At 55.9% G+C, this 15,162-nt stretch overlaps 1 protein-coding gene and 1 long non-coding RNA gene across 35 annotated transcripts in view; both read right to left on the reverse strand.

Moving 5' to 3' along the window:
• Positions 1-14,927, reverse strand: part of SCRIB (scribble planar cell polarity protein) — a 115,686-nt gene extending 100,759 nt beyond the window's left edge. For all 34 annotated transcript variants that reach the window (XM_075415358.1, XM_075415368.1, XM_075415359.1 and 31 more), the window contains exon 1: positions 14,738-14,927. In XM_075415358.1, coding sequence (XP_075271473.1) covers positions 14,738-14,899 — 162 coding nt within the window. In that variant the 5' untranslated portion in view covers positions 14,900-14,927. The remainder of the gene's footprint in view (positions 1-14,737) is intronic.
• LOC142360715 (uncharacterized) lies at positions 12,581-13,870 on the reverse strand. Its single transcript, XR_012763309.1, has 2 exons — positions 13,287-13,870; positions 12,581-12,988 (listed from the first exon to the last, which is right to left on the reverse strand). It is a non-coding gene; the product is annotated as an uncharacterized LOC142360715 (long non-coding RNA).
• Positions 14,928-15,162: the final 235 nt, after the last annotated feature.

Below are 15,162 nucleotides of genomic sequence, written 5' to 3' on the forward strand. Positions count from 1 at the left end.
CAGCAGTCCACTCAAAAAGACAATTTGCATCATGGAGGCAGGTCCAGCGGAACCACAGACTGGTTGAGGTTGGAAGGAACCCCTCAAGATCAGCTAGTCCAACCTCTGCTCAAAGCATGGTCAGCCATAGCAGGTTACCCAGGACTGCGTCCACTCAGGTTTTGAGTACCTGCAAGGATGGACGTTCTGCAGCCTCACCAGGCAACATATTCCAGTGTTTGACCACCCATACAGTAAAAAAATAAACAAACCCAAGTGTTTCCTTGTGTTCAAATAGAATTTCCTCTATTTCACTCTTGTCCTGCCATTGGACACTACCGAGAAGAATCTGGCTCCATCTCCTTTGCTCCCTGACATCACACACACATTGGTAAAACCCCGCCTAAGCCTTCTCTTCTCCAGGCTGAACAGTCCCAGCTCTCTCAGTCTCTCCCCATATCACAGATGCCCCGGTCTCTCAATTATTTTTGTGGCCCTGCACTGGACACACTCCTGTATGTCCATGTCTTTGCTGCACTGGGGAGCCCAGCACTGGCCACAGACCTCCAGATGTGGTTTCACCAGAGCAGAACAGAGGAGAACGATCACCTCTCTCGACCTGCTGGCAATGCTCCTCCTAACTGCTGGACAGCTTGTGGTCCACCCGCACCCCCAGTGTTTCCACAAAGCTGCTCTTCCAGCGGTCAGTCCCCTGCTTGTACTGTTGCATGAGGTTACTCCCCCCCAGGGGCAGAAACTCCATGAGACTCCTGTTGGCCCATTTTTCCAGCCTGTCAAGGTTCCTCTGAGCAGCAGCACCCGGCACATGCAAAGTCCCACACAGAGCGCATATACACAGCAAAGTCCTAAAGGGTCCTTGTATGCCCAGCCCCTTGTCTGCAAGAGGCCCTACAAAATCTTCTGAAGAAGGTTCCGTCCTCCCCTCTGCAATTAGCATGCCTCCAACTAAGTGGTGTTTCTTCAGCTTGCTGACGTGAGGCACCTTCTCCAAACCCCAATCCTGCCTCCTTGACTGTTGATGTTCAGATCTGTGAAGCTCCCAGCATTAGCACTGACGCGGCAGCAAAGCCCCAGGACATGAAAAAAAGGTCAGTGGAGCTATTAGGTTAGCCTAGAGAACCACAGTATTCAGATAGTGACGCTGGGAATTTGGACACCACCCTCAAGGCTTCCTTTCTGCGGCAGAGTACTGCTCAGGAGAGCCTTGCCTCCTCCCCTGCCCACTTCTTCAGCCAGATCAAGAGGTGAAAAAAAGGAGAAAGGACAATGGATAAAAGCACCAGAACAAACCCTCTGAGCTACCACTCAACTGTGCTGTTTCCCAGAGACAACAAAATCCAGAGGGCAAGCCTGGAAAGCCAACCATGCCCCAGATGGGATTAACGGCCAACGAGCCAGCCCGGCTCAGCAGGGCAGAAGTGCCAGGCAGCCCCAGCCACCCCTGCACCACCGCTGCTGCTGTTCAGAAGAGGCATGGGGAGCTGGCCCTGCTGCTCTGGCAGGAGGGAGGCAAAGGGCTTCAGTCCTGGAATGACCCAAGCAGTCTGACGACGCATGGCAGGGTCAGGGACACAGATCTGCCAGGCCCACCAAGCTTCCATGCAGACGGCCAGTGCCCACGATGCTGGAGCCTGCGGCAATCGCAGCCACGGCGTCCCTGCAACAAGGCCAGAGCCCTGTGCCCGTCCACACTTCACCCAACGGCAAGGCAAGCCCATACGGCCTCCAGCTCCCATCCCACCTGCAGAAAGAGGCATCTTCACAGCCAAGCAAGCAGAGAAAGCCGTTCGGGTGCTGCAGCCTGGGGCTTGGAAAGCACTGCTGCTGCGTGCTGACCGCTCCCCCTTTCAGGTGCCCCAGGCCCAGGTGAGTTTCACGACTCTTCTGAATCTGTTTTCTGGAGGCTACAGGAAAAGGGCTTCTCACCTACCCGAGGCTGAACTCCAGCTCTCCCCTCACCTGCCACTGCTTTGGCAAGGAGATCCCCTCCGCACACCAAGGCACAACACGGAGACACGCGTGACGCAGCCCCACCTGGCCAGGCAGAGGCATTTGTCCCGTTTCACACCCCAGACACCAGTCCTAGCAAAGGCACTGTGCCTAATCCCGGGGAAAGGGGACTAGGACACGGAGAGCTCTGCTCCCCAGCACCACCTCGCCGCTCTCCTCCACCAGCCAGCCCCCACGCTCCCTCCTGCCCCTGGAGGAGAGCCATCTCCACGGTGGCCGAGAGGGAGGGAGGAGGGCACATGGGCTCCTGGGCTTCTCGGCCGGTTTCTCCGGAGAAGGAGCCGTGCTGCCCTGCAGCACAGACCGCTCGCAGGGGCTGCCCTGGTGCCAGGGCCCCTGCCGCAAGCAGCAGACAGGAGCGGGGCGGCTGTCGAGTGCCATCAGGCTGTAGGGACATTTCCTCCCCTAACCAGGCACGCTTTAAGCGGGCTTCAGTGAAACGCCCCATAAAGACAGGGCATTTCTCAAGGTGAGCTTGTTCAGCCTGAAGAAGAGAAGGCTGCGAGGGGACCTTATAAATGCCTACAAATATCTGCAGGGTGGGTGTCAGGAGGATGGGGCCAAGCTCTTTTCAGTGGTGCCCAGTGACAGGACAAGGGGCAATGGGCACAAACTGAGGCACAGGAAGTTCCGTCTGAACATGAGGAAGAACTTCTTCTCTCTGAGGGTGACGGAGCACTGGAACAGGCTGCCCAGGGAGGTTGTGGAGTCTCCCTCTCTGGAGATATTCAAGACCCGCCTGGACAAGGTCCTGTGCAGCCTGCTGTAGGTGACCCTGCTTCGGCAGGGGGGTTGGACTGGGTGACCCACAGAGGTCCCTTCCAACCCCTACTATTCTGTGATTCTGTGTGATTCTGTGAGACGGCTGCAGCACCGGTGACGGGGAGCAGGACGTGTGCCAGAGCAGGAGGAGTCAGACACCCAACTGACACAGCCACAGAGCCACAACGATCTTACACACAGGGCAACATCTTTGAAACGGGGCGGTGACAACGCATACATCTGGAGACCAGGAACGCGGTCGACAACGTGAACATTGGAGCTGCACAAAACCTTCTTGCTTCTGCAGCCAGAACTATCCAGGGGCTCCCTAGCTCTGCTGTCAAACAGCGGTCTCAGACACCAGCTTTTCCCCCAGAGCAGCCGGTGACAACCCCGCCTGCCCCGCAGACAAAGGCCCAGAGCCAGAGGTGCTGGAACAGGCTGCCCAGGGAGGTTGTGGAGTCTCCTTCTCTGGAGATATTCAAGACCCGCCTGGACAAGATCCTGTGCAGCCTGCTGTAGGTGACCCTGCTTCGGCAGGGGGGTTGGAGTAGATGACCCACAGAGGTCCCTTCCAACCCCTACTATTCTGTGATTCTGTGCTTGGACCAGGTGATCTTGCTGCTGGGACTGAGCACATCAGCAGTGCCTGCTGCGTTACTTCTCCTCCAACACAGGCTGAGGGGATTCGAGGCAGAGCTTTTGCCAACCTTTCCGATCCTGGAAGTGTCAGTGATAAGGACACGTCCTCCTTACATCTCATTACTCTTAAGAAAATTTCAAGTCCAACTGTCAAACTCTGCCGGTGCAGTCCCACCGCCTTCAGCGGGACAGCACATGTTTAATTAAAGGCAGGATCAGACTGTGTTGCAGAAAAATAATTACAATCCTCGCGGTGATTCACGAGCAAGAAGAGGGCCTGGTTTCCCATGCCACCATGGGCTGAGCTCACAGCAGCACGCAGCAGAGCCCCGTGTTTGTCCCCAGCCAGAACAAACACACAGCCCTCTGCCACCACGGGCAGGAGGGGTCCGGCAGCGGTGGAACGCAGCAGCTCGGGCAGCTCCTTGAAACGCTCACAGAAAAACCAGATCACATATTTGAGCCTTGTGTTTCATTCACGTTTTCCTGGTGAGATGTGGGCGTTTCTGAAGCATCCCCCACAGAGGGAGTAGACTGCTGCGTGCTCCACGGGAGCACGCGTGTCTGCCTGCCCAGTCCTGGAGACGTACACGTAGGAGAAGCATGAACAGAACTGGGATCCCTCCTTTTACATCTCTGATGAAAGAGGGAGCTGATCTTTGATGACTACCACAGCGGGATTGCCTTTGGGGAAAGCCAGCTGTATGAGAGGGATTCAAGCAGAGCTGGAAGCAAGAAACAAACGCAAAGCACTTGGCAGTTGATCAGCTCTAAGGTTAAACTCAGTCCTTCCCAGCCACTGTGCTCAAAGCCAACACCTTACAGGTGAGGCCACAGAACCAGAAAGACTTCTATTCCCCAGCTGGGCAGCCCAGGCAGGATGCCAGCCCCAGAGGCTCCCGCAGCAGAGCAGCAGCCAGCCCGCTCCCAGCAGAAACAGGAACCTCCAGCCAGCACCCGGCTGCATCACCAGAGCAGCCAGCTCAGGACACACCTTCCCTTACACCGAGGGAAACGACCCAAGCAACACGTATTCCCAGATTAGCTAGACTCAGGAAGAATCACTCCACCTGACATCTAACGGGGATAACGGAGTTAGCAGCAGCAGAGGTCAAAAAAGCGACCACCACTGCCACGAGCCGAGGACAGCGGTTTGGTGCTCCAGCAGCAAGGCCACACCTCGGCCCCGCGGAGCAGCGCTGCGGTCACGGGGACGGCACCAGCACCACGAGCCAGGCAGACCCACGTACCTGGGTGCTCACCAGAGATCTTCGTGCCAGCTACCCGGAGACTCAGTCTGACATGACTCCCCTGAGCAGGCACAGGACAAGACCACAGGCAGTGGACACAGGCCCAGTCACCAGCCCAAACCAGAGATCTTCCCAAGGACCTGGCTCCAGCTACGGCAGCGTTGCATTCTCCACTCCTGGCAGCATCTGCCACAGATACTGCTCCGGCTTTAGCCTCTTCTGGCCACCAGCATGTAATGACAAGCACCTGAAAGGCAGCAACTCAGCAGAGTCCCACAGAGAAACAGCTCTGCAACAGCCAAACACCAGGCACGGCAGCCTCCGGCCAAGGTCGGATTCGCAGCCAGACCGCGTTCCCCGTCCTTCGGCAGGGACGCAAAGGGGGTCCTCCCTCCTACCAGCCCCTCTGCAGCGCGGGAGGAGGGCACGCCGCCCGCCTGCCCACCCCCAGCAGACCCGAGACAAGGAGGGGATGCGTGGCCGGACCTGGCAGGGCCGGAGCGCTGAGCACGCCGAACCCGAGGCCCCACGCACAGCAGAGCTCCGAGCCAGGGAGGAGACCAACGCGACAGACACGCAAACTGCTCCCGGCTGCTGCGACAGCCCTCCCCAGCGCAGACTGGCCGGATTTCCCACTATTTAACCCCACATATCAGGCCCCGAGGAATGCATTTCAAATATATAAAAGTAGTTAAGCATCAAGAACACATTCCAGCTAAGACAAACCAAGCCAAAGGCTTCACCAGCTGCCGCTTCCCAGGCATCCGAGCGGGACGGAGGAATGCGGTCCCCTCTGGGGCTGGGCACAGCAACTGCTCCCTGCAGACAGCACGCTGCCCGAGGCCGGCACGCAGGAGCGGAGCAGGGTCTCACAGAATCACAGAATGGTAGGGGTTGGAAGGGACCTCTGTGGGTCATCTAGTCCAACCCTCCTGCTGAAGCAGGGTCACCTACAGCAGGCTGCACAGGACCTTGTCCAGGCGGGGCTGGAATATCTCCAGAGAAGGAGACTCCACAACCTCCCTGGGCAGCCTGGGCCAGGGCTCCGTCACCCTCAGAGGGAAGAAGTTCTTCCTCGGGTTCAGCTGGAGCTTCCTGTGCCTCAGTTTGTGCCCGTTGCCCCTTGTCCTGTCACTGGGCACCACTGAAAAGATGCTGGCCCCATCCCCTTGACACCTACCCTTAAGATATTTATAAGGTCCCCTCTCAGCCTTCTCTTCTTCAGGCTAAACAAGCCCAGCTCCCTCAGCCTCTCCTCGTAGGAGAGATGCTCCAGTCCCCTCATCATCCTCGTAACCCTCCGCTGGACTCTCTCCTGTAGTTAGTCATCTTTCTTGAACTGGGGAGCCCAGAACTGGACACAGTACTCCAGATGGGGCCTCCCCAGGGCAGTGTAGAGGGGAAGGAGAACCTCCCTCGTCCTGCTGGCCACACTCTTCTTGATGCACCCCAGGATCCCATTGGCTTTCTTGGCAGCCAGGGCACGCTGCTGGCTCATGGTTAACCTGTCATCCACCAGGACACCCAGGTCCCTCTCCGCAGAGCTGCTCTCCAGCAGGTCCACCCCAAGCCTGTACTGGTGCATGAGAGTCTCGCGCCCAAACGAGATGACACGCCAAGCCAGGGCCACAGAGAGGAAATCCCCAAGCCAGAATTAGATCACGACACCACAGTTAACACCTCGCTCCTGCAGAGAGCTGTGGGGGGTTTTACCGACTGCAGCAACTCGCGGTCGCAGACTGCATCCCGAGACCGAAAGCGGCACCGTACAACTGCTCTGAAACCAGAGCACCAGCGTCCTGCACGGCCAGAGTGCCACCGACACAGCACACTCCCTGCAGCAGACACGGAGCGCCCAGAGGCATCTTCCACCGAAATACTGCAGAAGCCTTCATCTGCAGAGACCTATTAAGATCATTTCATGGGACAGCCACGGGTGAAGAAGCAAAACCTAATATACCCCAAGTACTATCCAAAGACCTCTCCCTCTCTTATCTATTCTACCATTTACCACCTCCCACCCAGCCCCCTCCCTGGCATACCAGCACCTCAGGAACGGCCTTCTCCAGTATAACAAAGGGACCTGATCCACCAACCCAGGCCTCTTGTCTAAACTATCTTCTGACCAAAGAAGGGTCAACGAGCAATTACAAAAAAGTAATTTACTTATCTGGAATGCCACAAATATTAACAACAGGGAAAAATGCCAACAGTTATACAATAACCTGCTCCAATCATTTCAAATAGGATTGTATTTTCTTGAGGCAGAAATCCTATCACCCTATAAGATTATACCACAGATGCATCTCCAGCACTGAGAGGCACCATAAAACAAACAAAAAAAACCCCAACAAATAAGCTCTAACCCTGAAACTGGGAAACCAAGACAAGGCAGACGAGATCAAGTCTACGAACTGGTACACAGCGAGGTACTCAGACTACAGCAGACTGTACACTTGGGGTTCATGGAGGCACACTTGTGGGGGACTGGAAAAGTCTTAAAGAAGAGTTAAGCGTCCCTGTGTGGAAGGGGACAGCAGGAGATTCTCAGACACAAAAAAACATAAACAACTCCTCTGAACAGGAAGAGTACAAAGAATAGGAAGGTGCCAAAGCAGCTCCCAGGGGAACAGCTCAGACATACACCATTAAATACCCCGAACTAGAAATGGAAAAAGGAGGAGTCAGAAACCACAAAGAACCTTGCAACGCAAGAGCTCTGCGGGCCGTCACATCGCTCTGCCTCAGCATGCGGTGTGTCTCACCATCCACCACACTCTTCCACCACTGTGCCCTGCCTCATCCAAGTTTCTATTAGGGAGACAGCGCAACAAGGTTATGAAATCCAGGAATATTCAGGGGAACTTAAGTTACTGGTCAGAGGAGACCTAAAGAGGTTAACCTAGTTCTGCCTTTACCTCTAACCACCAATGAAACACCACTGAAACCATTCCTCGCAGATGCTCAGACAATAGCCAAAGGGAATAAGGAGAAATCTTCAAGGTGCAAGCAGACCAGGTCACGAGCAAATGCTCTGTAGAGCCACTGCACTATCACATTTACGCCCGAGAGTCAGCGTCCTGGAACACCAGCAAGGCAAGGTGAACCTATGCCAGTAATTGCCACCAAGGAAGAGGAGGGACACCAAAGGTGCAGACTCGTTCCAAGCAGGCAGCGTAGCAGCCGATGCACCCAAAGACGTGGAAGATGTTGTTAACCGTGACAGAGACGTATCTAGAGGTTTACAGTAACGGGGTCAGCGGAATCCAGGGGAAAGACTGAGTAGGTGCTTTCACTGATGACCTCCCTACATTGTACAAAACCAGCGTAAAGGAAGATTTGGCAAGAGGCAGCACCATTTAGGCCACAGTTATCTAAATCTTCATTAACCCTTTGCTTCACTGAACCTCTTTGCTGCCCAGTACACTTTTTTTACCTCACTTTTACACTCATTTGAACTTTCTCCAAGACCTGAGCTCCTTTTGAGATCCATGCAGGGCAGGGCGTCCACATGCTGCCCAACAACAAAGCTGACTACACACCTTGCAGCTCCCAGAGAACTGAATATTAACAGTCAATTCTTATTTGTAGATCTTAAAGCATAAAATAACTTCAGTGCTCCTCTTTCCTGTTCTCTTGCTTGTACGTCCAAGAGTTTTATTAGCTCTTTATTCCACAGCTAAGCCTATACTCAGCTATCACCACTCCAGCAGAAATCCTAAACCCCTAAACCCCCAGTCACCACTCAGGATTTCTATTTCTAAGACAAAGTTCTGCACAGAGAGAAAAACATGAGGGTGAAATGGCCTGCATTTATTTCAACTTCTAGGCAGCAGCACATCCAGAATACCTGGCTTCTGGAGAACAAAACCACATCCATTGGTGCACATTAACCCCTACGGCTCCTGAACCCCTGGAAGGAACAGAGAGGCATGCCAGCTGTGTGCACAGATCTCCTAACAATCAAGTGAAACCAGTTTCTTGGCTGGTTTTGTTAAACAAATGCAGCTTCGACAAAGCCTGTGATGCAAAGAACTGAGATACAGAACAAGAGGTGGTGACCACCGCACACCCAAGCCTTAACGGGCATCAAAGCTCGCTCAGTCTCCTCACAGCACGGTGAACACGGAGGAGTCCAGCCACTGATGATCCTGGTGCCCAGACTTTCTCAGGGAAGGGCTATTAGCGTGGAGAGATTAAAAGGAGCAGCTTTACTCCTCCACGGAATAAAACCCAGGATCCTCCTTGCAGGCCCCATATGCCAGGAAATTAAAAGCTGCTCTTAATTAGCTTTGCAAGGCCCCACCTTGCCTTGGGAAAGTGACAAACACCACGCTCAGGTTTCACTCTGCTCGGTGCGGCAGGATCCCAGGCTCCGGACGAAGGACACCGATGCTCTCGCCCCAGGCCAGCGGCAGCCAAACGGGAGGAATGGCTGAAACCCGGACTGCTCCTGCCAGCCCAGGATGCAAACAGCGACAAGCCAGAGCAGGAAGACATCCGCGTCGGCCCAGAAGGCCTCCTCTCCGCGGTGCTCCAGCCAAGTGTCCATCTCGCATTATTTTCAGTGCAAACAGCAGCCCACCGGGCAGCAGGAAAAACACGTTGGCTGCACTGGGCCAAATTTATCATGGCAGCTTTAGCAAGAAAAAAGCAAAATGTAGAAACTGCAGCCCCTCGATTAGACATCTCCAGGGCTTGCCTCTTCAGCACCACCACTACGCAAACACCAAGCAGCAAAGCCAGCTCTTGAATTTCCTCCTTTTTCCACCCCCCGTGTGATCCCTCAGCCTGTGCCCCAGCCTCCCGACACTTCCCACCCAGGTATCCCTCCAGCAGAAGGCCTCCAGCAGCCTGTCCCTCGGCATGTTCCTGCTGACACAGAGGAGAGGTCTCCTCCCTCCTCCGCATTGACTTGCTCATAATTTTCAGTCCCTGCTCAGCTCCACCCTCTCTTCCTCCTACACCAGGCCCTACGAGCTCTGTTCCACCCAGGTTTCTTTTTTCTGACCTCTCCCTTTTGCCTTCCCATACTCCAAGCCCCAGCGCTCCTCCGCAAACCCAGCAAGCGCCTCTGGATCCCTGCTGATCACGCTCCGCTGCCGGGCTGTGATCGCCTCTGTCTGCCACCTCCAAATTCCTCCTCCAAATTCCAGACCGTGTTCATTCCTTTCTGGTGAGACCTGCACCTCTGAAGTGGTCACGGCGAGTGGACTGAACGAGTCAGGTGGTTTTTGGAGCTCTCATGTAATGATTTAGCAGGCTGTATCCTTGAAACCTATACCCCTAGCTGAAGGACCTGCTGTCTATCCTGCTGCTGTAGTGTGCCACGCACGCAGCAGTCCTGCAGAAATCACTTCATGCGAGCCAGGTAGAGCAGAAGTCAGCATCGAGCAAGACATTTCCTCCTCTGGAATTCAGACACCCTCATGAAGAGCACAGGGAACTTATCAAATGGAATTTATCATTTTCCATTAAATCATGCTGTATCACCCTGGCAGCAAATCCCTGCAACGAGGCAGCAGATGCTCCTAACGCAGACTTAATCTATCACTTCAAACAACCAGAGTATAGCCACCACGATGAAAAACCTAGACTCAAAACAGGCAAGATTCCACATGGGGCAAATGAAAAAGCAGCAAGAGCAGACAGAAGAGTATTCGGCACTGCAGGGCGGAGAGAAACAAGCATTCACTTCTACAGCTCGGAAGGGAGAGCTGAGGAGAGCGTGGAGCTGTCATTCGGAAGTGCCAGGAGGCAGGCAGACCATCTAATCAGATCAGGAGCAAACCAGCAGCAGGAAAGGGCCATGGGAAGCTGTGGTACAGAAGAAAATGGTGCCACAGAAAGCACAAGAGATCGTCAGTGTTTCTGGAACAAGTGGAACAGAGACAAATAAACTTAGGTCAGGCAGAGGTGTGGCCTGGTAGTGGGTGCTAGGTAAGAAAACCCACAGAAGAGGAGTCATAAATTTGAATATTTTCAGAGGAACTTGATTGACAGCTGTAAAACAAGATGATCTCTCCAAAAGCCAGCTGCCCATCCATCCTTTTGCTTCAGAAATCACCTCCACACAGAAGCCTTCCCCAGAAATCCTACCAGAGCCCTTAAGAGCAAATCTGCTCTGGTCAAGCTTGCTACCAAAGACTGCGTATACTCTCATTCACGTTCTTCTAACTGGTCTCCATCTGCTGCTCTCCTCTCCCGCCCCTGCACGCACATCTCGGTAGTCCTTTAAGCCCTTCTCCCAAGGAACGGGTACACGCAGCCCTCTCCTGTGAAACAAGCACGCTTTCCTTTTCCCCATCTTCCTTCGCGGCAGGCACAAACCGTCCTCCCAGGCTCTCTCATAGACAAAAGCCACGTTTCCATGAAGTGCTCCCAACTGGAAAGCGTCCTCCCTACCCCAACCAAAGACCTCTCCCCTTGCCCTCTCCCAGGGAAAACGTGCCCAAATCGAGTACTGCTGCCGTCTCTTTCCCTGGTGAAAGGGCAATTTATTATCAGCTTTCATCCCACATCCACGTTGTGTAACATGCAGATTCTTACTCCTACGTTAGGTATCTGTCCCTACCCACATGGCCCTTAACAGCAATATCCCTCAGTAACGACCTTGCAGCACATGGTTTGTGTGCCTGGGACTGAAAAGTGCACCTCTTCACGGCTCAAGTAAGTTCTATGAGCACAAAACATTAGGACACATATTGGGTCAAGCCTCAGGTGGGTCTAACGCCGCATCCTCGTTCCACCAAACTGCACATCTCCTTACCAGCTGCCTCTGGACCACCCGACCACCTGTGGCATCAGCTGGAGGAAACTCGGTAGGGTGGTTGGAAAGGGGAAAGGCGGCGGGGCCTATTTCTGCCCACTCCTCCCAACACGTCTTCAGCATCTCTTGGCAGTGTCCACCAGCTCCTTGGCTTTTTCCAGGAGCAGTTAGCACTCAGGGGTGCTCTGCCTGCTTCCCCTCCCGCTCCCCAGCTGCACGTATTTGACACTCACCTTACCTGTGAGGGAGCGGGATCTACACTTTGCTAGGGTTGGGCCGAGACCCACCACGACTGGGGAAAGCCCAGAGCAGCTGCAGATAGTACTCGACACGGAAGAGTGCGAGTACAGCGAGTCCAAAACAGTACTTCCTCTAAGTCTCTCCTGGGATACGCAGCAGAAGCAAAATGGTGTCTTTGTACATACTCATTTTTGGTCATTTTCTCTTCCACAAACTGGTCTACTTCTTCCCTGAACTCGTGTAAACTTTGGGCATCCATTATGTGCTATGGCAAGTAGTTCCACACTTCAGCTTAACTACACCTTGCATGAAAAATTATTCCTTTTATTCCCAACTCAGCCCTTTTTGGTTTCACTTGATGCCCGCCAGTCCTCGTGCAGGAAGAAACAGTGGTCAGTTGCTCCCTGTTCATTCCCTCCCAGCCATCTGTGATGCTCCAGACTTCTGTCATCTGATGGAGAAATGGCACTACCGTTTTCAGACAGACTGAAGAGATCTTGTAAACATTAATTTTCCTTGTGCAAAAGCTGTTGCATATTGGGTCTGACCACACCGTTTCCCGCTCCCCATTCTCTGTACCTCTTCTGAATTTACTACATTGCTTTCGAGACTAGAGGACCAGAATCTCACCTGTCTGTTCCCTACTGTTTTTCTAATAGTTCCTTGCCAGGAAAGTTTAAAAATGTGAGGGAACCCATACACCAGAGACGGAACCCAGGATAGATCATAGCGAGAGCTCGGATGCTCCCAAGATGAACAGACTTAACACCTGGAGTTAAACGGCAGCGCTCACAAACACGAGCTCTTTGGGTGACAACAGGAAGGACAGACAGTGCTTAGGACAGACACGGAGTACCTGCTTTCACGGGCAGGATTATATCTATCTGATCTCAGACTAAACAAAACGTCAGTACAAAATTTGTATTTAATGCAAAAGACGCTCTTCAGAAGCCAACCAAACCCCAGCAATGCCTCAGTCCAAATGGGTTCTATGTAAATGCAAAGTAGGACTGTGACTACTCAGCAGGATACGAAGGAGTTGAGTAGCGCGAGGATCGGCAACTTCACGGCAGCGATGTCGCAATTGGCCTCCTCTGCAGAAAAGACCTGGCGCTCATTCATGAGTCCTAACCTGCCTGTAACACAGTTTCCAGTTGTGTGAGAAATATTCCCACCTAAAGTATAACAAGGTCCCAAGACACATGGTGGAAGAGAGCTGACAAAGTCTCATAGGAGCGTCTCCACGCCTGAACAACGCGCCCTCACAACTGAAGCCCACCAGCCGCCGGGCTCACGGTGATTCAAAGCAGGAAAGCTGGAGAGAACACAAAGACACTGAGCGACCTGAGCAGATGAAGAATCTGCTGTGTCTATACAAGAGAATCTGTTAAGGTGGGAATGCATAAACTGTACAGTTTAACAAAACTCAACCAAATTATTCCCGCCTGAATCAGAAACAAGTTTTTTGTTTGTGTTGGGTTTTTCTTCCAGATTTCATGGCAAATTTCATGACACGTCAGTAATTCCAATAAAAAGTAATTTTAATAGAAAGGTTAGTCCGTATTTACGGCTTCTCTTATTTTTCCCTCTGGCAAAAGTAATACTTAACTAACTTTCTAAAAAATTTCCATGGGGGATATGTGGTAAAACTTCCTCCAGAACATACCATAGCGCGGTAATATCTTATGGCCTTCTCCTTCCCGAGGGGCAGGTTCAAATTCCAGTTCTTGTTTGCAGCGCCCTGCGCTCCAGACTGCCCAGCAGAACGGGACCATCACCACCTCGGTTCCTCCTGGATGGTTCCTCGGGGCCCAAACGCGAGAGCTCGGCCCGCACGCAGGACTCCCGCCTCGTGAAAGCAAACCCTTCGGGAGCCAGGGTGGCTGGGTCACGCCGCAGCTGTCTGCGGGGCAGACCTCCAGCCCTCTGCTTCTGCAGAGAATCCACGCCGGCACGGTGCGCGGCAGCACGGTGCGGACTCACCGCCGGTGCCGTGCGCGGTGGGGACCCACCGCCCGCGTCACCCGCGTGGTGGGGACCCACCGCCCGCGTTACCTGCGTGGTGGGGACCCACTGCCCGCGTTACCTGTGCGGGGAGCTCCGCGGTGGGGACCCACCGCCCGCGTCACCCGCGCGGGGAGCTCCGCGGTAGGGACCCACCGCCCGCGTCACCCGCGCGGGGAGCTCCGCGGTAGGGACCCACCGCCCGCGTCACCCGCGCGGGGAGCTCCGCGGTAGGGACCCACCGCCCGCGTCACCCGCGCGGGGAGCTCCGCGGTGAAGCAGGACTCTGGAAGCAGTCGCACACGCAGGCTGGAGTCCCCGATAACGAGCACAAAGCACCTCTCCCACTTTCAATCACCCTACTCACAGAATCACAGAATGGTGGGGGTTGGCAGGGCCCTCTGTGGGTCACCCAGCCCAGACCCTGCCCAAGCAGGGTCACCCAGAGCAGGCTGCAGACGACCTCGTCCAGGCGGGTCTGGAATATCTCCAGAGAAGGAGACTCCACAGCCTCCCTGGGCAGCCTGGGCCAGGGCTCAACACTGGAACTCTCAGAGGTTCGCAGAGGGTTTAACTCCGCGCCGCGCTGCACCCCGCAGCCAGCCCAGCTCTCGGGGCTGCGCGTCCCCCTGGGCAGCAGGAGAGAGGCCTCTGCCGGGCCCAGCACCGGGCGCTCCCGGGGCCAGGGGCTCCTTCCCCTTCCCCTCCCCTTCCCGCGGGCAGCCGCACCGAGCCCGCCGAGCGCCCACGGCCCCCGGCCCCCGCCGCCCGTCCCCAGGCTCGGCGAGCAGCACGGGGAAGCCTCCCGGGGCTCGGGCAGCGCCCGCAGCCGCGCTGCCCGCCGAGGGCGCGGGGGGAGGGCAGGGCAGGGACGCGGCGCAGCCGGGCGGAGGCCGCTCCCGGGCTAGGCCGGGGCAGCGCCCGCCGGCCCCGCTCACGGCCCCGACAGGGCGGCGGGGAGCGGCGGCCTCCGCCAGGCTGCGCCGGGCCGGGACCGCGGGGCCGGGCGCGCTCCGCCGCGGAGCGGGGCCGCGCACTCGGGGCCGGGCCGCGGCCTCACCTTGGGCAGCTCCCGCAGCTGGTTGGCGTCCAGCAGCAGCTCCTCCAGCGAGCGGCTGTAGCGGTAGATCTCCTCGGGCACGGCCTGCAGCGAGCAGTGCCGCCGGTCCAGCGCCTCCACGTGCCGGTTGCAGCGCCAGAGCGGCGGCATGCACCGCAGCATCGCGCCGGGGCCCGGCCGCGCTCCGCTCCGGGCGCGCAGGGGCGGGGGCCGCCGCGCCGGGAAGGGGCCTGCCCGGGGGAGGGCCCGGATGTGCGGGGGGCGGGGGCGGGGCAGGGCCGAGCCGCGGGCCCGGTTCCGCCGTCCGGCTCCGCGCCGCCCCTCGGGCCTGGCCGCTGCCGCTCCCGGCCGGGCCCGCTCGGCTCCTGGGGCCGCACCGCCTCCCGCGGGCGTCCCTGGGAAACGGAGTCCGCTCCCGCCCTGCC

The sequence above is a fragment of the Opisthocomus hoazin genome, chromosome 3 (genome assembly GCF_030867145.1).
Source record: "Opisthocomus hoazin isolate bOpiHoa1 chromosome 3, bOpiHoa1.hap1, whole genome shotgun sequence".
NCBI classification, from domain to species: Eukaryota; Metazoa; Chordata; class Aves; order Opisthocomiformes; family Opisthocomidae; genus Opisthocomus; species Opisthocomus hoazin.